Consider the following 27,955-nt stretch of genomic DNA (forward strand, 5'->3'; position numbering starts at 1 on the left):
CACTCACCGCTCTCACTTGTCTCCGGGCCGCCTCCACACAGACGCTCCACACCTTCACCGCGAGCCACACGAAGCTGCGGAGCCCCATCAGGAAGTATTTACCGAACATGGTGCCGAGGCCCGGGTTACGGGGGGGGGGGTGGGGGGGGGTTATAGGGAGCTTCCCCCGCCCCCCGGCATGGCCTGCCCTGCCCTGGCCTAGGCCCGGAGCCGGCTGCAGGCTCCTCCGGCCGCCCCCGGCTCCAGCTCGCGATCCCCCGCCGCCATCTTCACTTCAAGGCAAAGTCTCTTAAAGGTAACGTCGACTTAATGTCGGCCGACAGCCTCCCAGCGCCAGCCCAGGCTCTCACTCAGAGAAAGACACATCCCAGCAGCTCCTTCCCCACAAACTCACTGCAGATTGTTCCATTCCAGCTGGGACATGATGCTCAAACCCACTGCACTCTGCTCTGTGTGTTTAAAGTTGCATTCATAATGCAATTTTACTATCAGTGTAAAAAAAACAAGCTAAAATACTCAGGATCAGATCATAGAGAAGCAGAATTAATGTCATTTATTGAAAATATTAGTCTATTTTTATAGAATTCTCCTTTATCATGTGGTTTGATGCCACACTGAGTTTGGTTTCTTTTCAGACTGACAAAGGTCAAGGCAACAACAAGAACTGTCCTCAGAACTAGACTTCAACTAAGTAACACTTTATAATGCATTTATACTGCCATATATGTCAATCACAGTTCACATCCTTGTGCTTATATGAAGTAGTTCTCTCAATTATACTATGGCTTATTTAATGTGGTCTCACTCCACCAACGAGGAGAAAGTGAGGACTGCAGATGCTGGAGATCAGAGCTGAAAATGTGTTGCTGGAAAAGCGCAGCAGGTCAGGCATCATCCAAGGAACAGGAGAATCGACGTTTCGGGCATGACTTTCCTGAAGAAGGGCTTATGCCCGAAACATCGATTCTCCTGTTCCTTGGATGCTGCCTGACCTGCTGCGCTTTTCCAGCAACACATTTTCAGCTCACTCCACCAACATCATGCCAGGTAGAGAGAGCAGATTTCTTTCCGTAAAGGACAGTAAGTTTGTGACATTGGCGATGTTATTATAATCAGGTTATCTCGTTCATATAGAGTCACAGAGATGTACAGCAAGAAAATAGACCCTTCGGTCCAACCCGTCCATGCCAACCAGATATCCCAACCGCCAGCATCTGGCCCATATCCCTCCAAAACCTTCCTATTCATACATCCATCCAAATGCCTCTTAAATGTTCCAATTGTACCAGCCTCCACTACTTCCTCTGGCAGCCCATTCAATACACGTACCACCCTCTTAGGTCTCTTTTATATCTTTCCCCTCTCACCCTAAACCTATGCCCTCTAGTTCTGGACTCCCCGACCCCAGGGAAAAGACTTTGTCTATTTATCCTATCCATGCCCCTCATAATTTTGTAAAGTCTCTTTGTTCAGCAACACTCCGTAGGACCTTACCATTAAGTGTATAAATCCTGCTAAGTTTTGCTTTCCCAAAATGCAGCACCTCGCATTTATCTGAATTAAACTCCATCTGCCACTTCTCAGCCCATTGGCTCATCTGGTCCAGATCCTGTTGTAATCTGAGGTAACCCTCTTCGCTGTCCACTACACCTCCAATTTTGGTGTCATCTGCAAACTTACTAACTGTACCTCTTATGCTCGCATCCAAATCATTTATGTAAATGACAAAAAGTAGAGGACCCAGCACCGATCCTTGTGGCACTCCACTGGTCACAGGCTTCTAATTCTTGAGTCTCACAGAATTTAGGATTCAAACTGACAACCTTATCCCCCGAATGTTAGCCTGGTACTCCAGCTTCCCGGTCCACTCACAATACCACTACACCACCACCTTTCACTTCTGGAACAAGCAATACCTGACAAAGGGGTGGGGAGGTGGGAATCCATCCATGACCAAAGAAAGAAGTTGTAGATAACATAAAAACACAATCCATAAGATTCATCACAGTTTTATGAAGAGTAAGTTAAAGTCATAGAGTCATACAGCACAGAAACAGCCCAGTCTATGCTGACCATAATCCCAAACTAAACCAGTTCCACCTGCCTGTGCTTGGCCCATATCGTTCCAAACATTTCCTATTCATGTACTTATCCAAATGTCTTTTAAATTGTAACTATAGCCACATCCACCACTTCCTCTAGAATTTCATTCCACATATGAACCACTCCTTGTCAAAAGAAAATGCCCCTCGTGTCTTTTTTTAATCTTTCTCCTCTCACCTTAAAAATATGTCCCCCAGATTTGAACTCACCCAATCTAGAGAAAAGACACTTGCCATTCACCTTATCTATATCCTTCGTGATTTTATAACCTCAATATGGTCACCCCTCATCTCCTACTCTCATGTGATAAAAATCCCAGCCTGTCCAACCATGCCTTACAACTCAAACCATGCATTCCTGGCAACATCCTGGAATATCTCTTTTGAATCCTCTCCAGTTTAAAAATATCTTTCCTATACAGGGCAACCAGAACTGCAATCAGTACTCCAGAAGAGGCCTCACCAATGTCCTGTACAACCTCAATATAGCATGCCAACTCCTGTACTCAAAGGTATGAGCAATAAAGGCCAGCGTGCTAAATACCTTCTTAACCACCCTATCTATATGTGATGCAAACTTCGACGAATTATGTACCTGAGCACCTGGATCTCTTTAAATCTCTCTCTTTCTAGATCATTCTTCTTTTGACTAATTGGCTATAGTCATTCGAAGATGTAATAAGCTGAAGTGGAAAATGGGAGTCCTGTAGATGCAGTAAATCTAGACTTCCAGAAGGCATTTAATAAGGTGCTGCTCAAAAGATTAATACATAAAATGAGATTTCACAGGGTTAATAGTAATATATTTGTTTGGATAGAGGATTGGCTAACCAACAGAAACCAGAGAGTCTAGATAAGTGGGTCTTCTGTTATGGTTGGCAAGCTGTAACTACTGGGGTGCCACAGGGTTTGGTCCTCAGACCCCAATAATTTACAATCTATATTAGTGACTTGGATGCAGGCATGGAAGTTACAACAGTCAGATTTGCAAGTGGCATTAAAAAGTGGGAAAGTAAGTTGCAATGAAGCAATAATAAATTTACAATCAGATATGGATATGTTTGGTGAATAGATTAAAAGTTAGCAGATGGAATTTAACGTGGATAAGTGTGAGATTATCTATTTCAGCAGAAGAATAAATAGACAACTTATCTAAATGGATAGAAACTTCAAAATACTTTGGTACAGAGGGCTCTGGGTGTTCATGTGAATGAATCGGAGAAAACTAGTATGTAGGTACAGCAGGGCAAATGGATCTTTGTCATTTATTGCTAAAGGAATGGGGTATACAAGTAGGGAGGTGTTGTTACAACTAAATAAAGCATTTATGAGATTGCGTAGATACAAAAGCTTAAACACACGGACCAACAGATTCAAGAACATCTTCTTACTACGTCCCCTACTGGGCAGCCTGGGGTGGCTGTCAGCAAGAGCACCCCGCCCCAGGTTGGAAGGTCAAGCCTGGAGCTGAGGAGGTCAAAGCCTTGTGAGGTGTGCAAGTGCAGTATGGCTAGGCACTCATGGACTGTGGTGTTGAATTGTGTTTATTTTTCTGCTTTTTAGTAAGAAGGACTGTAAAGTTTAACTTTTTAACTTTGTTTCTTTATTTTTCTGCTTCTGAGATTCTGTAACTGTGTACCTTTATGCGTAAGGTGGTGATTTGTAAACCTTTCAGTGTACTCGTGTGAGTATGTGACAATAAACCTAATTCCAATTCTAATTACTGGTGGAGGGTATAACTGAATTGAAGGCAGCTCAAAGAATATTCAGTAGATTGATCCCAGAGATGAAAAGCTTGTTTTATGAGGAGAGATTGAGCAGTTTAGACCCTTACTCTCTGGAGTTTAGAAGAATGATAGGAGAATTAATTGAGGTGTACAAGATGCTAAAAGAGATTGTCAAAGTAGGTGTAGTATTGATGTACAGGGTTACATCAGTGAAATTCCAATAGCACCATTATCACTTCCCATAAGCAGTCTCCAAAGTCATTGACAATCCTAATCACTTAGGTAAAAACAATGACTGCAGGTGCTGGAAACCAGGTTCTGGATTAGTGGTGCTGGAAGAGCACAGCAGTTCAGGCAGCATCCGAGGAGCAGTAAAATCTACGTTTCGGGCAAAAGCCCTTCATCAGGAATAAAGGCAGAGAGCCTGAAGCGTGGAGAGATAAGCTAGAGGAGGGTGGGGGTGGGGAGAAAGTAGCATAGGGTACAATAGGTGAGTGGGGGAGGGGATGAAGGTGATAGGTCGGGGGTGGGAGGGAGGGTGGAGTGTATAGGTGGAAAATAAGATAGGTAGGACAAGTCATGGGGACAGTGCTGAACTGGACGTTTGGAACTAGGGTGAGGTGGGGGAAGGGGAAATGAGGAAACTGTTGAAGTCCACATTGATGCCCTAGGGTTGAAGTGTTCCGAGGCGGAAGATGAGGCGTTCTTCCTCCAGGCGCCTGGTGGTGAGGGAGTGGCAGTGAAGGAGGCCCAGGACCTCCATGTCCTCGGCAGAGTGGGAGGGGGAGTTGAAATGTTGGGCCACAGGGCAGTGTGATTGATTGGTGTGGGTGTCCCGGAGATGTTCCCTAAAGCGCTCTGCTAGGAGGCGTCCAGTCTCCCCAATGTAGAGGAGACCGCATCGGGAGCAATGGATACAATAAATGATATTAGTGGATGTGCAGGTAAAACTTTGATGGATGTGGAAGGCTCCTTTAGGGCCTTGGATGGAGGTGAGGGAGGAAGTGTGGGCGCAGGTTTTGCAGTTCCTGCGGTGGCAGGGGAAGGTGCCAGGATGGGAGGGTGGGTTGTATGGAGGCGTGGACCTGACCAGGTAGTCACGGAGGGAATGGTCTTTGTGGAAGGCGGAAAGGGGTGGGGAGGGAAATATATCCCTGGTGGTGGGGTCTTTTGGGAGGTGGCGGAAATGTCGGTGGCTGATTTGGTTTATGCGCAGGTTGGTAGGGTGGAAGGTGAGCACCAGGGGCATTCTGTCCTTGTTACGGTTGGAGGGGTGGGGTCTGAGGGCGGAGGTGCGGGATGTGGACGAGATGCGTTGGAGGGCATCTTTAACCACGTGGGAAGGGAAATTGCGGTCTCTAAAGAAGGAGGCCATCTGGTGTGTTCTGCAGTCGGACTGGTCCTCCTGGGAGCAGATACGGCGGTGGCGGAGGAATTGGGAATACGGGATGGCATTTTTGCAAGAGGTAGGGTGGGAAGAGGTGTAATCCAGGTAGCTGTGGGAGTCGGTGGCTTTGTAAAAAATGTCAGTGTCAAGTCGGTCGTCATTAATGGAGATGGAGAGATCCAGAAAGGGGAGGGAGGTGTCAGAGATGGCCCAGGTAAATTTAAGATCAGAGTGGAATATGTTGGTGAAGTTGATGAATTGCTCAACCTCCTCGCGGGAGCACGAGGTGTCGCCAATGCAGTCATCAATGTAGCGGAGGAAGAGGTGGGGAGTGGTGCCGGTGTAATTATGGGAGATCGACTGTTCTACGTAGCCAACAAAGAGACAGGCATAGCTGGGGCCCATACGTGTGCCCATGGCTACCCCTTTGGTCTGGAGGCAGTGGGAGGATTCAAAGGAGAAATTGTTAAGGGTGAGGACCAGTTCGGCCAAACGAATGAGAGTGTTGGTGGAAGGGTACTGTTGGGGACGGAGGGCTTGGAGGCTCTGGTCATGGCAGATGGAGGTGCAGAGGGATTGGATATCCATGGTGAAGATGAGGCGTTGGGGGCCGGGGAAATGGAAGTCTTGGAGGAGGTGGAGGGCATGGGTGGTGTCTCGAACGTATGTGGGGAGTTCCTGGACTAGGGGGGATAGGACAGTGTCGAGGTAGGTAGAAACGAGTTCAGTGGGCAGGAGCATGCTGAGACAATGGGTCGGCCAGGGTGGTCAGGCTTGTGGATCTTGGGAAGGAGGTAGAACTGGGCAGTGCGGGGTTCCCGGACTATGAGGTTGGAAGCTGTGGGTGGGAGATCTCCTGACGTGATGAGGTTCTGTATGGTCTGGGAGATGATGGTTTGGTGATGGGGGGTGGGGTCATGGTCAAGGGGGCGGTAGGAAGAGGTGTCCTCGAGTTGGCGTTTGGCTTCAGCGGTGTGGAGGTCAGTGCGCCAGACTACCGCTGCGCACCCATTATCTGCTGGCTTGATGATGAGGTTGGGATTGGAGCAGAGGGATTGGAGGGCTGCGGGTTGTGAGGGTGAGAGGTTGGAGTGGGGGAGGGGGGTAGACAGGTTGAGGTGGTTAATGTCCCGGCAGCAGTTAGAAATGAAGAGGTCATGGGCAAGTAATAGGCCAGCGCGGGGTGTCCACGTGGATGCAGTGTGTTGGAGGTGGGCGAAGGGGTCCTCGGAAGGTGGGCAGGAGTTTTGATTGTGAAAGTAAGCTCGGAGGCAGAGGCGACGGAAGAAGTGTCCACCCTCCCCCCACCCCCGACCTATCACCTTCATCCCCTCCCCCACTCACCTATTGTACTCTATGCTACTTTCTCCCCAACCCCACTCTCCTCTAGCTTATCTTTCCACGCTTCAGGCTCTCTGCCTTTATTCCTGATGAAGGGCTTTTGCCCGAAACGTCGATTTTACTGCTCCTCGGATGCTGCCTGAACTGCAGTGCTCTTCCAGCACCACTAATCCAAAATCCTAATCACTTGTCAACTTCATCCATGGCAAAGTAGCCTGTTTGCTCAAATAGGAACACTGTTTTCTTAATATAACCTACGCCAATCTGTTTTCGTAAAAGGATGATTGAAATATAAATTCTCACTCTTGAACTTTGAAAGGAGTTCTGCCAATTGTTTCTCAAATTAAATGTTTTGGTTTTCAGAATAAGATTGATTTTTTTGGAATTCAAATCATGCAATATATAAAGAACAAAGACTAGTATTTCTGTTCCAAAGTTCGGTATGGTTTTACCAAAAATTCTTTACCGTATTTTTATTGAAATATCCTTAAATAAACCAATAACCAGCATCCCACAATGAGGCATAAGTATGTGGGGTTCAAGTGTCACACAAGTGACTCATCTGTAAAGGAAGAGAGTCCCTTTGTCTAACAAAAAAAAATTTGTTCAAGCTATGGGGAATGAGGTGGTACCTTTATATTGGACAATCTTCAGTTGAAAGATTAATCTCTGTTCCTCTTTTGGACCGTGACCGATTTCTGTACATTTCTTTTTCACAACTTGTGATGGTTACTATAGGTATTGTCTAATCCCCTAATGGCTAATAACAAACTCAGAATACAATTCTTAATTCCATTAAGGTGATATTTTTTTCTTCAAATGAAACTGGTAGTTTAGCAACTGCATGAGACAAATCCTAGTGAGAGCCATTTAAGCCAAGTTAGGCAATGGATTTGTGTCCATTTGAATCTGAGCTGACTTCCCTCAAATACATTGAAATTCGAACCCTAAGCCTACAGCCAGTGTGGAAAAGAAAATTTCATCATAGTCTGGAATTAGTTTTAAAGATGAAAGGAGGATAGCATTGCAGCTGTACTGAGGGAGGACCATTCCTGGAAATACATCCAGGGAAGTTATTTGGGTGAAACTGAGAAATAAGAAAGGGATGATCACCCTATTGGGATTGTATTATAGACCCCCTAATATTCAGAGCAAAATTGAGAAACAAATTTGGAAGGAGATCTCAGTTATCTGTAAGAATAATAGGGTGGTTATGGTAGGTTATTTTAACTTTCCAAACATAGACTGGGACTGCCACAGTGTTAAGGATTTAGATGGAGAGGAATTTGTTAAGTGTGTACAAGAAAATTTTCTGATTCAGTATGTGGATGTACCTACTAGAGAAGGTGCAAAACATGACCTATTCTTGGGAAATAAGGCAGGGCAGATGACTGAGGTATCAGTGGGGGAGCACTTTGGGGCCAGCAACCATAATTCTATTAGATTTAAAATGGTGATGGAAAAGGATAGACCAGATCTAAAAGTTGAAGTTCTAAATTGGAGAAAGGCTAATTTTGACGGTATTAGGCAAGAACTTTCGATAGTTGATTGGGGTCAGATGTTCGCAGGTAAAGGGACGGCTGGAAAATGGGAAGCCTTCAGAAATGAGATAACGAGAATCCAGAGAAAGTATATTCTGTCAGGGTGAAAGGAAAGGCTGGTAGGTATAGGGAATACTGGGGGACTAAAGAACTGGAAGGTTTGGTTAAGCAAAAGAAGGAAGCATATGTCAGGTATAGACAGGATAGATCGAGTGAATCCTTAGAAGAGTATAAAGGAAGTAGGAGTATACTTAAGAGAGAAATCAGGAGGGCAAAAAGGGGACATGAGATAGCTTTGGCAAATACAATTAAGGAGAATCCAAAGGGTTTTTAACATATACATTAAGGACAAAAGGGTATGTAAGGAGAGAATAGGGCCCCTCAAAGATCACTCAAGGTAGCCTTTGTGGAGCTGCAGGACATGGGGGAGATACTAAACGATTATTTTGCACCAGTATGTACTGTGGAAAAGGACATGGAAGGTGTAGAATGTAAGGAAATAGATGGTGACATCTTGAAAAATGTCCATATTACAGAGGAGGTTGGTTAACGTGGTGCAGCTGTTTAAGAAAGGTGATAAGGACAAGCCAGGGAATTATAGACCAGTGAGCCTGATGTCAGTGGTGGGCAAGTTGTTGGAGGGAATCCTGAGGGACAGGATGTACATGTATTTGGAAAGGCAAGGACTAGTTAGGGATAGTCAACATGGCTTTGTGCATGGGAAACCTTGTCTCACAAACTTGATTGAGTTTTTTGAAGAAGTAACAAAGAGGATTGATGAGGGCAGAGCAGTAGACGTGATCTCTATGGATTTCAGTAAGGTGTTCAACAAGGTTCCCCATGGGAGACTGGTTAGCAAGGTTAGATCTCATGGAACACAGGGAGAACTCGCCATTTGGATGCAGAACTGGCTCCAAGGTAGAAGACAGAGGGTGGTGGTGAAGGGTTATTTTTCAGACTGGAGGCCTGTGACCAGTGGAGTGCCACGAGGATCGGTGCTGGGTCCTCTGCTTTTCATCATTTATATAAATGATTTGGATGTGAGCATAAGAGGTACAGTTAGTAAGTTTGCAGATGACAACAAAATTGGAGGTGTAGTGGACAACGAAGAGGGTTACCTCAGATTACAACTGGATCTTGATCAGATGGACCAATGGGCTAAGAAGTGGCAGATGGAGTTTAATTCAGATAAATGTGAGGTGTAAAAACAAATCTTATCAGGACTTATACACTTAATGGTAAGGTCCTGGGGAGTGTTGCTGAACTAAGAGACCTTGGAATGCAGGTTCATAGTTCCTTGAAAGTGGAGTCGCAGGTAGATAGGATAGTCAGAAGGCATTTGGTATGCTTTCCTTTATTGGTCAGAGTATTGAGTAAGGAGTTGGGAGGTCATGTTGCAGCTGTATAGGATATTGGTTAGGCCACTGTTGGAATATTGCATGCAATTCTGGTCTCCTTCCTATTGGAAAGATGTTGTGAAACTTGAAAGGGTTCAGAAAAGATGTTGCCAGGGTTGGAGGATTTGAGCTACAGGGAGAGGTTGAGGCCGTTTTCACTGGAGCATCGGAGGCTGAGAGGTGACCTTATAGAGGTTTACAAAATCATGAGGGGCATGGATGGGATAAATAGACAAAGTCTTTTCCCTGGGGTGGGGGATTCCAGAACTAGAGGGCATAGGCTTAGGGTGAGAGGGGAGAGATATAAAAGAGACCTAAGGGACAACGTTTTAACGTAGAGGGTGGTACATGTGTGGAATAAGCTGCTAAAGGAAGTGGTGGAGACTAGTACAATTGTAACATTTAAAAGGCAGTTGGATGGATCTATGAATAGGAATGGTTTGGAGGAAAATGGTCCAGCTGTTGGCAGGTGGGACTTTATTGGGTTGGGATATCTGGTCGGCATGGACAGGTCTGTTTCCATGCTGTACATCTCTATGACTCTATGACTCTAAGAGTGGGCTATTCTTCCACCTCAATTTGGGAATATTACTTCTTGGTAGAATTAATAATTAACTAATATTATAACATTGCACATTTATGATGGAAAGATTCACAAGAACTTGGATTCATGGTATACATTTTACAACCCTGGGTTTTTCCAAAGTTCTTAACAGCCAACTAAATGATCGGTGGCAGCAGCTACCTCTTGCTTTGAGGATAACATTTGCTGAAGGTCAAGAATTCCTGCTGTGGGTCTTCATGTGACAGAATAGGCTGATTCAAGACTCTTTGGGCACATGGGGCGGGGTGTCCTCGGAAGTAGTTGGACTTGGAGGGCAGAATTTGCTTCCATTTCTTTCCTTCTGCCACTCATGATGACAATGTTGTGACTGAAAGCATGATGCAGAATGATAGGGGCGTTGTCACAATTCTGAGTGATTGGTAAGGTTCTTCCAGTTATTAATGTCCTTGAAAAGGAACTTCCAATATGCTTTGTTGGCAGACAGATCCAAGAAAAATGTCAAGGACAAGTCCAGGACCCAGTTGGAAAAGTTTCCCAATCGTTTTTGTCCCAAAACTATTCTGAACTGTACTCACTGTGGTTATGTAAGTAAGTAAAACAGTCTATTTGCACACAGTAATGTGCCACAAAAGGAAACTAGATCTGTTCCTTTGTTTTCGCTACATTACAAAATGCTAACACTTTAACAATATGCCTCGTTGGTTGCAAAGTGTTTTAGGATGGTCTGAGATGGTCACAAAAGGCCCTGTGTTTTCTGGGACTGTCCATAAAGGAATCAGGAACAGTTCCACACATGCACAGGGCTTGCACTTCCCATTTGGCAGGCGAGAGGAATTGCTGTGACTTTGAAGGCACAGAGATGTGCAGCACAGAAACAGACCCTTTGGTCCAACTCCTCCATGCCGACCAGCCATTCTGAATTAATTTAGTCCCATTTGCCATCATTTGACCCACATCCTTCTAACTCTTTCCTGTTCATGTACCCATCCAAATGTCTTTTAAGTGTTGTAATTATACCAGCCTCCATCACCTCCTCCGGCAGTTCATTCCATACACGCACCACCCTCTGTGTGAAGATGTTGCTACTAGGTCTCTTTTAAATCTTTCCCCTCTTACCCTAAACCTATGCCCTCTACTTCTGGACTTCCCCACCCTAGAAAAAAGACCTGAGTTATTCAACCTATCTATGCCCTTCATGATTTTATAAACCTCGATCAAGTCACCCCTCAGCCTCTGATGCTCCAGGGAAAATAGCCGCTGCCTCATAGAATCCCTACAGTGTGGAAACAGGCCATTTGGCCCAATCAGTCCACACCAACCCATTCCCCTAATCTACATTTATCCCTGACTAATGCACCTAACGTATACGTCCCTTAACACTTTGGGCAATTCAGCATGGCCATTTCACCTAACCTGCACATCTTTGGATTGTGGAAGGAATCTGGAACACATGCAGGAAACCCACACAGGCACAGGGAGAATGTGCAAACTCCACAGACAGTCGCCCAAGGCTGGAATTGAACCTGGGACCCTGGTGCTATGAGGCAGCAGTGCTAATTACTGAGCCACCATACTACCCCTCTATTCAGTCTATCCAGCCTCTCCTTTAGTCCCAGCAACATCTTGGTAAATCCTTTCTGTATGTTTTCAAGTTTAACAACATCTTTTCTATAGCAGGGAGACCAGAACTGAATGCAATATTCCAGAAGTGGCCTAAACAATATCCTGTACAGCCACAACATGGCATCCCAACTCACACACTCAATGCAGTGACTAATAAAGGCAAGTGTACCAAATGCCTTCTTCATTACCTTGTCTGCCTGTGACTCCACCTTCAAGGAACTATGAACCTACACCCCAAGGTCTCTTTGTTCAGAAACACTCCATGGGATCCTACCATTACATATGTAAGTATATAAGAGGTATCAGATATGAGCTATTGTCGCATTTTCTATCTTATTGCATGGCTTGCATGTATGCAGACAACTGAATAAGCTTGATAAATGTAGAGATTTCCTACACAGTCTGACCAGCTCTGTTGGTCGATAATGGAATGGTCATGGTTTTGAGCCCTTGTAAGTGTGGGAAGTTTGACAATGTTTTTCTTAATTTTTAAAAAACTTTTCTCAAATTTTTAATAGATTTCTAGGCATAACAGTTTTGTCGACCTGGACATCTTGTATTCAATACAGGAATAATTTTGAAAAATAGAACTATTATATTTAATAATTTGTGGATCTTTATCTTCAATTAAAATTCCCATCATAAAATAAAATTCCAAAATACGTTCCATCATAACTATCAGATTTGTAATGCTGAAGAAAAATGTAGAATGCCCAGATATGAAGGAAAAACATTCAAGTTCTTCCACGAAAGGTAAACTACTATTTATAGCACCACACCAGATAACTTTCCTTATCTGCTCATGTCCTGGATGTTCTACCCCTTGTGTTACGACACAAATAAATAAGCAGCCATTTATAAATGCCAGTCTTCCTTTTTCTCTGTTTTAGTGTCTGGCCAACGGGTGGGTATTGAATCAGGACACCCTGCTGTGTTGCCTTGAGATCTCTTACATCCAGCTAACTGGACAGATAATGCCTCAGTTTAATCTCTTGCTAAGATGGCACCTTTGACTGTGCAGCATTCTCTCAACACTGCAGTGGAGTGTGTTATGACGTTGAAAGAGTGTGTGGTCACTTTAAAATTGGGAAGTGTTTTTTGAATTTTTAAAGTACAGCCACAGCTGTAGAACAGAACAGCTATGAAACGGGATGTTCTAAAATAGATACATATAGCAAATGGTTCTTAAATGGATACCTGAGTGTTGGTTGCTGTTTTGACAACAGTTCAAATTTAATCAATTAACTTAAATTATGCTCAGGATACTAAAACCCGGTTGGATTTGAATTTATTGTATTGACAATATCAGACCAATGAGAGGTAATGATGTTAGGGTATAAAACCAAGGCGTTTTGAAAATTGGTCAGAGAAACTGCCATAGAGCTGGGGATCTAACTGCCCATCTAACATCTTGCTCTGAAAGAAATAAGTCACTATCTATCAAAATGTACCTTGTACTGTGAAAGCAGTAAAAAGAAGACAACCCAGGGAGATCATTAGATGGAAGATTGACAATACAGGCATTTGTGGACTTGAGATTAAGTTAATGTAATGTTGAATAATTACTTTATTAGAGCAAGCATTTTTATAGAGTTGGGGTCAGATAGTAATTAGTTAAGGAAAAGAGGACTCAAGATTGTTAATAGTTTTCGTTTAGTGTCCTGTTAGGAAAATAAATTGTTATTTTTCTTTAAATAGTGGAAATTAGGAGTTCTCTTTCATTCCCTCACACTTTTAACAGATTATGAGTTGAGGTGAGCTTTTCTGGGTGTTTGGTTTTAATTAACAGCGGAGTTTGAATTCTGCTTCGTAACAAGTGTCAGCATAGGTTTTGGAGTGAATGTTTGAGCCCACCTGCTCCTGACAACATTCTAACTCTAAGGTATAAGTGCTATTTCAAAACTAAGTGTAAAATTGAATAATTGCTTGTCAGAGGCAATTATTTATATCAATGAAACTGGAGGGAAGCAAGAGTCAATTGAATTTGAAGTCACCAAAAGTGTTAGGTGCAGTAAAGTGGGGTTGAGCAATGCCAGGATAGGGAAATGAATGAAACATTCAGCTGGAATGGATTATCATTGATTAATACAATTGATGCAGTTGCAAAGAACCATTTTCAAGAAACACGATGACCACAGTTATCAATTTCTGTCTTTTTTATTATTAAGTTTATTCAGTTCTTGGTTAACCCTGAAGATATATTGAAGTGCTGTAGTCTCACCTTTCAGTTATTGGCCATTGTCTGAAAATTAAAGACATGGGAGGAGATGTTAGTAACAATGATAAACAAAACAGAGATGCTAAGATCAGCAGTTTGATAGGCTAATGCTTTCAATTTTTAAGTCCACTTTGCTTAAGTTACAAAGCAGCTGAGGTTGAGATTGTCAGGGTGTAATCTGTACTGGAACTATTTAGGATGGCATTTCAGTAGCCCATTGTAGGTTTTCCTTTCATCTCTCCTCTCTGCCATGTGGAAAGCCTTTGGCCTCTGCTCAGCGACTCTCCACAATGACAATGATTAGGAATGCAACTGAATGAACAATGCACTATGTGTTCCACCATTCTATGACACTGTATTCCTCTACAAGATGGAATATCACTGGATATGTCCTTACACAAATAATGACCACTTGGAATGGAGCCATTACCACTGGAACACTGTGTTCCACATCTCTGTGCCTTCAGGAGTAAACAAGAGAAAACCAGATGTGGAAAAATCCAACACAAAGCTGAAAATTTTCCCCGTCACTGTCTAATTTGAACAAACTTATAGCAAAGTGACAGTGTGAGTGCCTCTGAAATCTTGTTGAGTCTTTTCTTTCTTTGAATATTGGTCACTTCAATAGTGTTGCTTTTGAGGGTTTTCTCACTAACCATGATATTATGGCAGGCTTATGGTATTAAGCCAAGGATAGTGAACATAAGGGGAAAATCAAATCCTCTCATCAGATTTTAAATGAAAAGTTACATTTTTTGGTACAAAAGTAAGCGGTTGCTTTTTACAAAAGATCAACTTTTATAAATGTATGTACAGTGTTCCCAGATGTTCTAAAGGAAAGTAGTAAAATGTTAGCCGTTCTTTTCAAATAGTCTTTCTTATTCAAGTTTCCTTGCCTTCCTGTGCAGTATTTCCTAATACTGCCAGAGCTATGCCAGTCTGAGTTATAGGACTTCGATGTTTCAAATTTAAGAATTTAATCATCCCAGTTCCTTAATATCACTAAAAGCTAACATCTGGACTCTGGATTGAAAATTGTTGATCTCACTGTAAAATAACAAGTATCTAACACATACTTATTAAGAAGTCACATATAATGTGTTTGTACAAAAGTAACTCAACTCCACCATTAAGCTAAGCAGATGAATAATCCATCAGACAACACTTGTATTGAGTGAAGACTGGGGCAAGATTCTGATGGGAGTGATTCTTTTATGAAATTCCTGGTTATTAGCAAAATAATTAAAGGAGCCTCCATGAATATAAAACAAACCAGATTTGCACTATTTTTGTCCCAGTTTCCTGCTGTTTAGTGCCTTGCTCACCAAATCTATCCAAGAATTAAAAGCTGACACTCGGGTGAAGACTGTCGGTTTCTTCAAAGTGTTGCAGCCCCAAGCTGATCCAAAGCTGACTACACCATAAGCATACCACGATCCATCAGCACCTTGGCAGTTCAAAGGACCACCTGAGTCCCCCTGAATTAATAGAAGATATAACAGGTTAGCTATGAATATCATTACTATACCCTTCCTAAACTGTAGCCTCAACCAAGACTTAATAAGCTATCAGCATTCCGTAAAGACCACTCCCTCCGTGACTCCCTCATCAGGTCCACACCCCCCACCAACCCAACCTCCACTCCCGGCACCTTCCCCTGCAACCGCAGGAGGTGCAAGACTTGCGCCCACACCTCCCCCCTCACCTCCCTCCAAGGCCCCAAAGGAAACTTCCATATCCGCCACAGATTCACCTGCACCTCCACACACATCATCTATTGTATCCTCTGCCTCCTCTATATTGGGGAGACAGGCCGGCTACTTGCGGAGCGTTTCAGAGAACACCTCTGGGACACCCGGACCAACCAACCCAACCACCCTGTGGCTCAACATTTCAATTCCCCCTCCCACTCCACCAAGGATATGCAGGTCTTTGGACTCCTCCATCGCCAGACCACAACAAAACGACGGTTGGAGGAAGAGCGCCTCATCTTCCGCCTAGGAACCCTCCAACCACAAGGGATGAACTCGGATTTCACCAGTTTCTTCATTTCCCCTCCCCCCACCTTGTCTCAGTCTAATCCATTGAATTCAGCACCGCCTTCCTAACCTGCAATCTTCTTCCCGACCTCTCCGCCCCCACCCCAGTCTGACCTTTCACCCTCACCTTGACCTCTTTCCACCTATCACATTTCCGACGCCCCTCCCCCAAGTCCCTCCTCCCCACCTTTTATCTTAGCCTGCTGGACAAACTTTCCTCATTCCTGAGGAAGGGCTTATGCCCGAAACGTCGATTCTCCTGTTCCCTGGATGCTGCCTGACCTGCTGCGCTTTTCCAGCAACACATTTTCAGCACTTAATAAGATCATACAAGTCCAATGCAGATCTACCACTTCAACTCTTGATCCATGTTTGTAATTTCAGAGATGAGGAATATTCTCCAAATCATGATTGCTTGTGTGTACACTCACACATATACAGGTAAATTGAGTTATACATCACTGAAATAGACCCTTCATTCCAACTCGTCCATGCCGACTAATATTCCCAAACTAAACTTGCCTGCATTTGACCCATATCCCTCTAAACCTTTCCTATTCATGTGCCTGTCCAAAAGCCTTTTAAATATTGTAGCTGTACATACATCTACCATTTCCTCTGGCAGTTCATTCCACATGTGCACCACCCACTTTCTGAAAAAGTTTCAATACTTCTCCTTTCACCTTAAAAGAATACCCTCTGGTTTTGAACTCCTCTTCCCTGGGGAAAAGATCTTTGCTATTCACTTTGTCAATGCCCTTCATGATTTTACAAACCACTTTAAGGCCATTTGTCAACATTTAACATCCAGTGGAAAAAGTCCCAGCCAACCCAGCCTCTCCTTATAAGTCGGCATCATGCTTGTAAATCTTTTAAACACTATCCAATTTAATAATATCCTTCTTATAGCAGGGCAGCCAGAACTGTACACAGTACTCAAGAAGTAATTTCAACCTGACATCCCAACTCCTAGATTCAATAGTCTGAGCACAAGAATGCATTTGGGAAATCAGCTCTTTTATACTTGGATGGCCTCATTTTATCATCCTTTGGTTTCTTGAAAAGTGTTTTTTGTTTTCTCTGTTTACTATTGATATTGAAGGGTGAGGGTGAGCAGCCAGAAATCATGGTACATATTGGCACCAATGATATAGCCAGGAAAAGGATTGAGGATCTGAAAAGTGACTACAGATAGCTAGGTTGGAAGCTGAAGAGCAGGATGAGTAGAGTAGTGATCTTGGGTTTGCTTTCGGTGCCACAAGATGGTGAGGTGAGGAACAGTCAGTGAATGCGGCTTAACACATAGCTGTGAGGCTGATGCAGGAGGGAGGGCTTCAGATACCTAGACCATTGGGATGCCTTCTGGGGAAGGTGGGACCTATACATGAAGGACGGGTTGCACCTGAACTGGAGGGGCACAAATGTCCTGGGTGGGAGATTTGCTTGTGTGGTTCGGGACAGTTTAAACTAGTTTGGTAGCGGGGTGGGAATCAGAGCTACATATCTGAGAGGGGGCTAATTGTAGATGGGGCAGTGACAGGATGTAGTGAATTTATCGGGAAGGTTTCTCACGCGATGAAATAAAGGGATCGGTTAAAATGCGTCTGCTTTAATGCAAGGTATGTCGGAAATAAGAGTGACGAACTTACAGCATGGATCAGTACTTGGTGGCCATAACGGAGATGTGGGTTTCACAGGGGCAGGAATGGTTACTAGATGTTCCAGGGTTTAGAATGTTTAAAAAGAACAGGGAGGGTGGAAAAAGAGGAGGGGGTGGAGCAGCGTTAATCAGAGAGTGCATCACAGCTACAGAAACAAAGGTTGTTGAGGAAGGTTTGTCTACTGAGTAGTATGGGTGGATGTTAGGAACAACAAGAGAGCAGACACCTCATTTGGGGGTTTTCTACAGACCCCCTAATAGTAGTAGAGAGATTGAAGAACCCATAGGCTGGCAGATTTTGGAAAAATGCAGATGTAGCAGGGTTGTTGTTATGAGTGATTTCAATTTTCCCAATATTGACTGGAACCTCATTAGTGCAGGTGGTTTGGATGGAGCTGTTTTTGTCAAGTGTGTTCAGGAGGGTTTTCTTGTTCAGTGTGTAGACAGGCTGATGAGGGGAGAGGCCATTTTGGGTTTGGTGCTCAGCAATGAGCCAGGACAGGTGTCAGATCTCGTGGTGGGAGAACACTTTGGTGACAGTGATCACAACTGCCTCACATTTTCCATAGCCTTGGAGAGGGAAAGGAGCAGTTACCAAGGAAAGATATTTAGTTGTGGAAAAGGTAATTATGATGCTATCAGACAGGAGTTGGGAAGTATAGACTGGGAGAAAGTGAGGACTGCAGATGTTGGAGATCAGAGCTGAAAATGTGTTGCTGGAAAAGTGCAGCAGGTCAGACAGTATCCATGGATCAGGAGAATCGACGTTTCGGGCATGAGTGCTTCTTCATGCCCGAAACGTCGATTCTCCTGCTCCTTGGGTGTTGCCTGACCTGCTCGCTTTTCCAGCAACACAAGTACAGACTGGGAGCAATTGTTCCACAGAAAGGGCACAGCAGACATGTGGAGAGTGTTTAAGGAGCAGTTGTTGCGAGTGATGCATGAATTTTGTTCCACTGAGACGGGTAAGATTAAGGAACCTTGGATGACGAGAAAGAGGAGCTTCTTGTCAAAAGGAAAAAGACAGTTTACGTAAGGTGGAGGAAGCAAGGATCTAGTACAGCTTTAGAGGATTACAGGCTTGCTAGAAAGGAGCTCAGAAATGAACTGAGGAGAGCCAGGAGGGGGCATGAGAAAGGCTTGGCAAGAAGGATTAGGGAGAACCCAAAGGCATTTGACTCATACATGAGGAATAAGAGAATGATCAGGAAGAAGGTAGGGTCAATCAGGGAAAGCGTAGGAAACTTTTTCGTGGAGTCTGTGCAGATAGGGAAAGGCCTGAATGAGTTTTTTGCTTCAGTTTTCACTAAGGAAAGGGGCCTTGTTGTGAATAAGAATTTTGGGAGCTGGGATACAGGCTTGAACAGATCAAGACTGATGAAATTGATGTGCTGGAAATTTTGGCAAACATTAAGATTGATAAGCTCCCAGGGCCAGACCAGATTTATCCTCGGTTGCTCTGGGAAGTGAGAAAGGAGGTTGCCAAGCCGCTGGCGAAGATCTTTGCTTCCTCACTCTCCACAGGAGTCGTACCGGAGGATTGGAAGGAGGTGAATGTTGTTCCTCTTTTCAAGAAAGGTAATAGGGAAATCCCTGGCAATTACAGACCAGTCTGTCTTATGCCTGTGGTCAGCATGACTATTTGGAAAAGCAGCATGATTAAAGGCAGTCAGCATGGCTTTGTGAGGGGCAGGTCATGCCTCACAAATCTTATTGAGTTCTTTGAGGAGGTGACAAGACAGTTCAACAAAGGTTGAGCAGTGGATGTGGTGTATATGGACTTCAACAAGGCATTTGATAACGTTCCACATGGTAGGCTCATTCATAAAGTCAGGAGGTATGGGATACAGGGAGATTTGGCTATCTGGATTCAGAATTGGTTGGCTGACAGAAGGCAGAGAGTGGTTGTAGATGGAAAGTATTCTGCCTGGAGGTCAATGTTGAGTGGGGTCCCGCAGGGCTCTTGTCTTGGGCCTCTGCTCTTTGTAGTTTTTATAAATGACTTGGATGAGGAGGTTGAGGGGTGGGTTAGTAAATTTGCAGATGACACAAAGGATGCAGAGCTGGGCTGAGAAATGGAAGATGGAGTTCAACCTGGATAAATGTGAAGTGATGCATTTTGAAAGGTCGAACTCAAATGCTGAATATAGGATTAATGACAGGATTCTTGGCAGTGTGGAGGAACAGGGGGATTGTGGTGTTCAAGTACATAGATCCCTCAAAGTTGCCACCCAAGTGGATAGGGTTGTTAAAAAAGCAGATGGTGTTTTGGCTTTCATTAACAGGGGGATCGAGTTTAAGAGCCGTGAGGTTTTGCTGCAGTTCTACAAGTCCCTGGTGAGATCACACGTGGAATATTGTGTCCAGTTCTGGTCACCCTACTATAGGAAAGATACAGAGGCTTTGGAGAAGGTGCAAAGAAGGTTTACCAGGATACTGCCTGGACTGGAGGGCTTGCCTTATGAAGAGAGGTTGACTAAGCGTGGACTTTTCTCTCTGGAGAGAAAGAGGAAGAGAGGTGACCTGATTGAAGTATACAAGGTAATGAGAGGCATAGATAGTCAATAGCCAGAGGCTTTTCCCCAGGGCAGAATTGACTGTCACGAGGGGTCATAGTTTTAAGATATTAGGGGAAAGGTATAGAGGAGATGGCAGAGGAAGTTCTTTACGCAGAGAGTTGTGAATGCATGGAATGTGTTGCCAGCAGTGGTGGTGGAAGCAGGTCATTAGGGACATTTAAGTGACTGCTGGACATGCAAATGAATAACGGTGAATTGAGGGGTGCGTAGGTTAAGTTATTTTATTTTACATCAGGATTAATCCTCGGCACAAAAGGCCTGTTCTGTGCTGTGCTTCTCTATGTTCTATATTGTGTCATGTTCCACAGTCATTATTATCAATATATCTTTAAGAAACGCAGTATGTCACTATGCCTTTAAGAGGGTGATATCATCAATGCACTGTGCAATGTGACCCAAATCTGTAAAGATCTCAAGCTCCATCTTAACTTGGATCAACTGAAGCATGAGATGCTATTGGAAGCACAGTGTCTGTTGTGACTGAAAAGCTAACATTGGCCTAGCTACTTAGGTATCTGAGTAATGTTAGTGTATAATCATTAGCTGTAATAAATACTCTTGGACTCTTCAGTATTACAATATCCACACATAGATTCTCAGGTTACAAGAGATAACATAAGGATTGCTGCACCAGATAAATACTCTCTTGGGGACAAATAGCAGAGTCAGGAGCTATAGTTGACCTTTCTGTTTGTGATGCTGGGCTCAGATCAAATCAAGATATTTGCAGGAATAGATTGAGAGGTGAGTCTAAGCTCTTCAACAGCAAAATTGTAGGCAGCAGGAAATTATCTTGGATCTGAAATTCTGGGCCAACAAAAAAAAAGTTCAGAGGAGTAATGGCCTTATTAATAATGATAAAATGGAGAAGGGTAGGACAGGTTGCAAGAAAAAGCTAGACTTGATGCTGGAGCTGACAGGAAGATTACCTGTCAAAGGACAAAATGTTTCTTTTAACTGAAACATGACTGTTTAAAACATGACTTCTCAGATATGAAGAAACTTGACATTGCTTCAGCCATTACTAGATCCCTACCATCAACCTTGAGGTGACTATTAAAAGGATAAAGCTTGAATCTCAGGAGGTCTTCACTGCTTCATTACAATGTCAAGGTATTCCAGAACAATTTACAGACAAGGAGGTACATTTATAATTTGTAACTACTGTAGTTTGACAATCAGTGAGCAAGGTCCCACAAACAACATGTAATAAATTCCCTCCCTACCCTTATCTGTGTTCCACAGAGACCCTTCCCTCTGTGACTCCCTTGTTAGGTCCACATTCCCCCACCCATGACCCTTCACACCTGGCACCTTCCCCTGCCACCACAAGAGGTGTAAAATCTGTGCCCACACATCCCCCCTCAACTCCATCCAAGGCCTCAAATGATCTTTTCTCATTCAGCAGAGATTTTCCTGCACATTCACCCACCTCACTACTGTGTTTATTGCTCACGATGTGGTCTCCTCTACAACGGGGAGACAGTATGCCAACTTGGGACATCTGTGGGACATTCATAGTGAACAACCCCACCGCGCTGTGACCAATCACTTCAATTCCCCCTCCCACCTCCCCAAGGACATGCAAGTCCTGGGTCTCCTCCACTGCCAAATCTCAGCCAAACTGGAGGAAGAATGCATCATCTTCCACCTTGGGACCCTTCAAACACACGGCATCAACATCAACTTCACGAGTTTCCAAATCTCCCCTCCCCCCGACCCACCAACCCGGCACCACCCTCTTGACCTGTCCCACCTGTCCATCTTCCTTTCCACCTATCTGCTCCACCCTCCCCACCGAACTATCACAATCACCTCCCACCCACATTCCCCTATCGCCTTCCCAGCTACCTTCCCCCCACCCCCTATTTTTCTCTCAGCCCCCTTCCCCTGCCCCCCCCAACATTCCTGATGAAGGGCCTATGCCTGAAAAGTCAACTCTCCTGCTCCACGGATGCTGCCTGACCTGATGTGCTTTTCCAGTACCACACTTTTCAGCAATGTAATAATGCCAAGATAATCCATTTTAGCGCATGTTGGATGAAAGAGACACCAAACATCAAGGAGTACTTCCCTACACTCCCTCAAAATAGATCGTAGAATCAATTACAATCACCTGAGCAGGGAAATGGTTCTTGGTTTATCTCCATATCCAAACCAGCTCATCACTGACAGTGTAATACTGCCTCAGTACTCAAGGCAGTATTGCACTTGAGTCTGAAGCTATATTTTCTGCGCATGCCTTTTGAACGGGACTGGAACCTTCTAACTGAGAGGCAAATAAAAACCCACAACTTAAAAAGTGATTGGTTTTACAGGACTGATAGCTCTTCTCTCTCAAGCCACAATTTCACCACAAAACATAATTAACGGAATGAAGTCGGAATTACGTACGTTACATCCAGATTTCTCATCACCTCCAGCACAAACCATGGTCGACCTCACATTGCTACCCCACCAATCGTTTTGCTGGCAGGTCTGATGGTCAACGATTGGCAGAAGAGCCTGTTGTAGCTTTGAGGCGAGTGGCCCACCAGCTGCAGAATTCCAGATATAAATGTGCATTCATTAGGAAAACATTACCATTGCAGTAAATAACAACTTTCACAATATGATAGTCAGGTAGATGTAACATTTGAAGCTTAGGTGTGGGGAAAACCTGAGGAGCGTATATTCATACACTCTTAATGGCTGTGCACACTTCCATAACGTACATTCCACTAAAGGTAAAGTCGCTATCGTCTTATTGGCTGCTCTGTCATCAGGGAGATAGCTGACAGGTGATGGTTTAGCATGAGAGGTACCATGTCTCGGGTGAGAAGGCTAGGAATGAGAATCCTTCGTGATAACCTTGGGTGGTGCAGGAATTGAACCTATACTGTCAGCATCACTCTGTATTGCAGACCATCAGGGAAGCCAACCTCCCATCTATGGACTCCATCTACACTTCTCGTTGCCGTGGAAAGACTGCCAACGTTATCAAAGACCCCCCTCCCACCCTGGTAATATTACATTCCAACCCTCTTCTGTCAGGCAGAAGATATAGAAGCTTAAACATACATACCAACAGGTTCAAGAACAGCTTCTTCCCTGTTGTTATCTGACTGCTGAATGGGCTTCTTAAATTTCAAATCTAATGTTATTCTTGCTTTTGTGCACCTCCAATGCAGCCGTAGCCTTGTATGCCTCGCTCTGATTAAACACTCTATGATCTGTATATCCCTGTATCTGCCTGTGCTGCATGCAAAACAATTTTTTTCACTGTACTTAGGTACACGTGACAACAATAAATCAAAATCAAATCAGCTGTCCAGTTTGGTGAACAAACCAAACACCCATTTAATTATAGCGAGTCTGCATCTGCTATCTGGCATGAAAGTAGCAACATAACATCCACACTAGGGATAACATTGAAAGAATTTAGTAAGAGTTGGGTCATAGCATGAAGGTTTGAAAATAAAGTAGGAACATTCTATTCTTCATGCATGACAAAGAACATAATGGATAGAAACAGGAATGAGCCATTAATCTTTTAAGCTTGCTACAGTAAAATTATAGATACCTCAACTCCATATTCCTGCATCATCTCAATCACTTTTAATTCCATTAATATTCAAAACTCCATAAATCTCTGTCTTAAATATATTCAACACATATCTATGGTCCTACGGAGTAAAGTATTCCAATAGTTCTCTACCCTCTGAGAAAAGAAATTTCTCACCTCAGTGAGGTTTGAATGAGCTTGTCTCTCTTTCCTCTAAATTCTAGGGAATATAGGCCGAACCTTTCAGTCGTGCTGCACTGGGCAACACCCTCATTCAGGAATCACGTTGGTAAACTTACATTGCACTGCAAATACTCCTCCAGGGATAAGGAAACCAAAGTTGTACACAGTCCTCCAGGTATGGTCTCACCAAGGCCCTTCATCACTGTAGTTTGATATCTTTATGATATAGGCGAAAGTGAGGACTGCAGATGCCGGAGATTAGAGTCAAGATTAGAGTGGTGCTGGAAAAGCACAGCAGGCCAGGCAGCATCTGAGGAGCGGGAAAATCAATGTTTTGGGATTCCTGATGAAGGGCTTTTGCCCAAAATGTCAATTTTCCTGCTCCTCGGATGCTGCCTGACCTGCTGTGCTTTTCCAGCACCATTCTAATCTTGACTCTTCTTTACGATATACTCCAATCCCTTTGTAATAAAGCCTAACAAACCATTTTCTTTTTGGATTGCATGGCCAAGCCCCATGCTGTCATCAAGTTTCACAAGTGAATAATTGTTATACAGCTCAGACATAATCTAATAGAATGACAGCACAAATTTAAGGGGGTTTGAATACTATTAATGGATTCTGACCATGTAATTAATATAAAGTCATCCCTGGAAATAAAATCCCTTACCTTGAGGGCAATTTCCATCACAGCACTGGCTAACTATCATTTATAAATGCTATTCTGATTCTGCTACAAACAAAGATAGACTTTTGCAAAAGTTATATTCCCAGAACTGAGCTTCGTGGCCTCAGTGTATATCAGGAATGAAAATCAGGATGCACCGGGAATATTCCATCCATCAAAATATTGAATAAATAATGTCAAAGAGCAGACTGGACTCCACACTTTAATCCCTGTATATACTCACAAGATACAAATATAAGCCCCTGAGCTTCAAAACATTGCTCTGTCTACATAACAAGAGACTTCTATTATCAATAAGATCTAAAAGTAATGTATTATGTTTGACATATTTTAAAAAGGTTCTAAAATGTCTCTGCTGTAGGCCAATCTATTTATTTTGACACTGGACTGTGGATCTTGGCCTTGAGAACACTTGTCATCACTCTTCATCAATTGCCTTTTCACTGTGTCCAAGGGTCACCCATTATGGCTCAAGTCACAATATCATTATAAGATATGGCTAAAAGGCAGCTTTGAGAGATCTACCTCAGTTAGTGTGGGAATTGAATCTTTGCTTTTGGCATCATCCTGTGTCAGCTCCAGCCATTGAGCTAATTCAACTAACTAAACCCTAGATGTTTGTGTGTTCTTAAGTTAATCTGGAATGGGAACTCTGTCTGAGGAGTGGATTGTTTCAGCACAATGGAAGCAATAAACTGACTTGAAATGGGTCTGTCCTAAAGAAAGATTCTTCTTGGTGTAGAAGTGGATGGTCCCATCCTTCAACCAGTTCATTTCAGGGTATTGGGGTGAAACCCTGAGATGAGAACATTACTGGATGAGGCAAGAAATAAAACTCAGTAGAACAAAAAATAATTCTCAGGTCAATGAAGCAGTATTAGAAAATTGATGTCACGTTTGAATATCACCATAAAGATTTGAATACAAATGCAGGCTACTTACTGTACAACCTGCCCCAGCCAGTCACGTAGCAGGGATAATTATTTTCAAAGATATCACCAGCTGGAGGAACACAGGCAGGCTTCACTTTGTCACTTAAAGTTGCAGGTTTGGAAAGTTTGATCAAAGCAATGTCATTCCTAAAATGAAAATAAAATTGAGGGAGTTATTTCGGCAATTGTTCCAAAAAGGCTCTGCGCAACTGAACAGTTAAATGCAGTGGCTACTGCTTTAGCTGCTCCTAAATAAATTCCTCTGGGAACGTGGTGAGCTCTCTTCTTGAATTGCTGCAACCAATGTGGTGCATGAACATGTGCAATGCTTTTGCCTGTTGTGGTTTGCTTGGCCATTTTAGAGTTAGCTACACCATTATGGATCAGGACTTATGGATAGAACATACAAGCAAGGATCACAAATTTCCTCCATTTTTGGATGAGTTTCAGTTAACGTTATTCATAAGACTAGAGTTATAATTCCATTTAAACTCCCCAGCTTCTGTGATTGGATCGGAACTCTGAAATATATGTTTAGGTACATGGATTGTTAGCCCAAGACTGTAACTGACATGCCACCATCTGCACTGCCAGAATAATGTACAGAAGAGACCTATGAATCAGCAGGCTGGTGAGTTGAGAGTATAGCAAATGTGCCAAATGAGCTGAAAGTGCTGAGGGTTCTCTGGAGTCTCAGTCAATTGCAATAACATATTGCTGTTCCTTCAGTTGTTGGTTCAGGATTTAGAAACTCCCTTGCTAACAATACTGTGTGTGTCCCTGCACCATGTGGACTGTAATAGTCAAGAAGTCACTTTATCACCATTTTCCCAATGGCAGTTGCAGGTGAGCGACAAAGGCAGGCCTATCTAGAATTGGTCACATCCCACGAAGGAATAATAAGTGTTGAGAAAGGCAGTCTACCAAGTTCGGGAATTTGGTACATTGAGGGAAACAAACTTGGAAAGCAATAAAGGAAAAAGACTTAATCCACTGTTAAAATAATTATTGTCCAGTCTATAAATTGTTAGAACATTTCAGTTTATTAAAGGTGCTACAGAAATGTCATTTTCTGGACTCTTCTAACACTAAAGCAGAAAATTGTCATTGTGACAGAATTGTCTGCTACAATTAGGACTGGGAAAGGGATAAGGGTCTGTTCCATGAAGCTGGGTCAGTATTTCCATATTGTGTAAAAAAGCAGATTTAGAGAGATTGGATATCAGCCTACAGTCAATCAGATATTATAAACACTCACAAAAAAGACTGAAAAGCTGCAAGTCTGGATCACAGTCCATGCAAAGTAATTAATCATCTCTGTCCATCCCCAATCCCTTAATCTTCAATCTCATCCAGCTCAGCTATTTTCATTTTTTCCAAAAGAATTTGTCAAAACTGCCAATTCTAACATGGAAGGAAACTATCTCAAGTTTAATATTAAAAAATAAAGTATAATGATATAAACTTAAGTCTCAACAAGTTATCTTTCTCTTTATATAACTGGGAAGATCATGGATAGAATTTAGTGGAACCCAATGGATGGAGCACAATGGTCAAGAATCAGAAGGGAGCATCCATATCAGATTCTCTGCATTGGGAAAACTGTCCCCAGTTAAAATCGGGATCGGAAAGATCTGATGCTGGAATTCTGCCTGTTGGTGGCAGGATGTCAATTATGATTATTAATGAGCTTTTTGAGAACCATTATCCCAGAAACTTGCATGGGCCTGTCAATGGGTGTCCCTGACTATGTCTGATTGAGGAACCTGGCATTGGGAACATACAAGCAGGGGCAGGAGCAGGCTATTCAACTCCTGAACCTGGTCCACCATTCAGTAAAGTCAATACCTGATTGTAACCTCAAATCCATATTCCTGCCCATCCCTGGTAGCCTTTCTTCCTCTTCCTTACAGACAATCATCCATGTCTGAATTAAAGAGTCCACCTTTTCAGGAAGATATGATGTAGAGATACCGGGGTTGGACTTGGGGTGGACAAAGTCAGAAGTCATATGACACTAGCTTAGAGTCCAACAGGTTTATCTAAAATCACAAGCTTTTGGAGGGCTGTTCCTTTGCCAGGTGAGGTTGGCACTCCGAAAGCTTGTGGTTATAAATAAACCTGTTGGACTATAACCTAGTGTCGTGTGATTTCTGACTTTTTCGCGAAGAGAGTTCCAAAGACATATAACCAACTGTGAGGAAAGATTTTGCAATACCTTGCCTCATGTTTTAAATGTGTGAACCTTTATAGTTAAACAGTGACCCCGAGGTCTAGTTTCTCCCATAAAGGTAACATCCTTTTCATATCCACCTTGTCAAGGTCCCTCAGCATCTCATCTGCTCCAATCAACTCACCTCTTACACTTCAAAACTCCAGTGGATACAAGCCTGGCTTGTCCAACCTTTCCTCAGAAGACATCTTACTAA

General features: G+C 43.3%; 2 protein-coding genes and 1 long non-coding RNA gene across 5 annotated transcripts in view; 1 reads left to right on the forward strand and 2 right to left on the reverse strand.

Moving 5' to 3' along the window:
- LOC122540091 (CTD nuclear envelope phosphatase 1-like) overlaps positions 1–339 on the reverse strand; it is a 73,415-nt gene extending 73,076 nt beyond the window's left edge. The window contains exon 1 of the mRNA XM_087980570.1: positions 8–339. Coding sequence (XP_087836696.1) covers positions 8–109 — 102 coding nt within the window. The 5' untranslated portion in view covers positions 110–339. The remainder of the gene's footprint in view (positions 1–7) is intronic.
- Positions 181–27,939, forward strand: LOC122540130 (uncharacterized). 3 transcript variants are annotated; one of them, XR_015753478.1, is made up of 5 exons: positions 181–295; positions 2,525–2,614; positions 10,541–10,648; positions 11,735–11,967; positions 27,849–27,939. It is a non-coding gene; the product is annotated as an uncharacterized LOC122540130 (long non-coding RNA). The 3 variants fall into 3 exon arrangements; XR_015753479.1 differs by lacking the exon at positions 27,849–27,939 and adding an exon at positions 23,083–24,091; XR_015753480.1 differs by lacking the exon at positions 27,849–27,939 and adding an exon at positions 15,200–15,374.
- The window catches only part of LOC122540215 (proproteinase E-like), a 31,475-nt gene continuing 17,336 nt past the window's right edge, over positions 13,817–27,955 (reverse strand). The window contains exons 5-8 of the mRNA XM_043675601.2: positions 25,537–25,673; positions 22,574–22,716; positions 15,227–15,379; positions 13,817–13,925 (exon numbers count right to left, since the gene is read on the reverse strand). Coding sequence (XP_043531536.2) covers positions 13,908–13,925; positions 15,227–15,379; positions 22,574–22,716; positions 25,537–25,673 — 451 coding nt within the window. The 3' untranslated portion in view covers positions 13,817–13,907. The remainder of the gene's footprint in view (positions 13,926–15,226; positions 15,380–22,573; positions 22,717–25,536; positions 25,674–27,955) is intronic.

This window comes from Chiloscyllium plagiosum, unplaced genomic scaffold (genome assembly GCF_037043375.1).
Source record: "Chiloscyllium plagiosum isolate Xiang-an unplaced genomic scaffold, Cpla_swu_hap1 HiC_scaffold_37, whole genome shotgun sequence".
Taxonomy (NCBI): Eukaryota; Metazoa; Chordata; class Chondrichthyes; order Orectolobiformes; family Hemiscylliidae; genus Chiloscyllium; species Chiloscyllium plagiosum.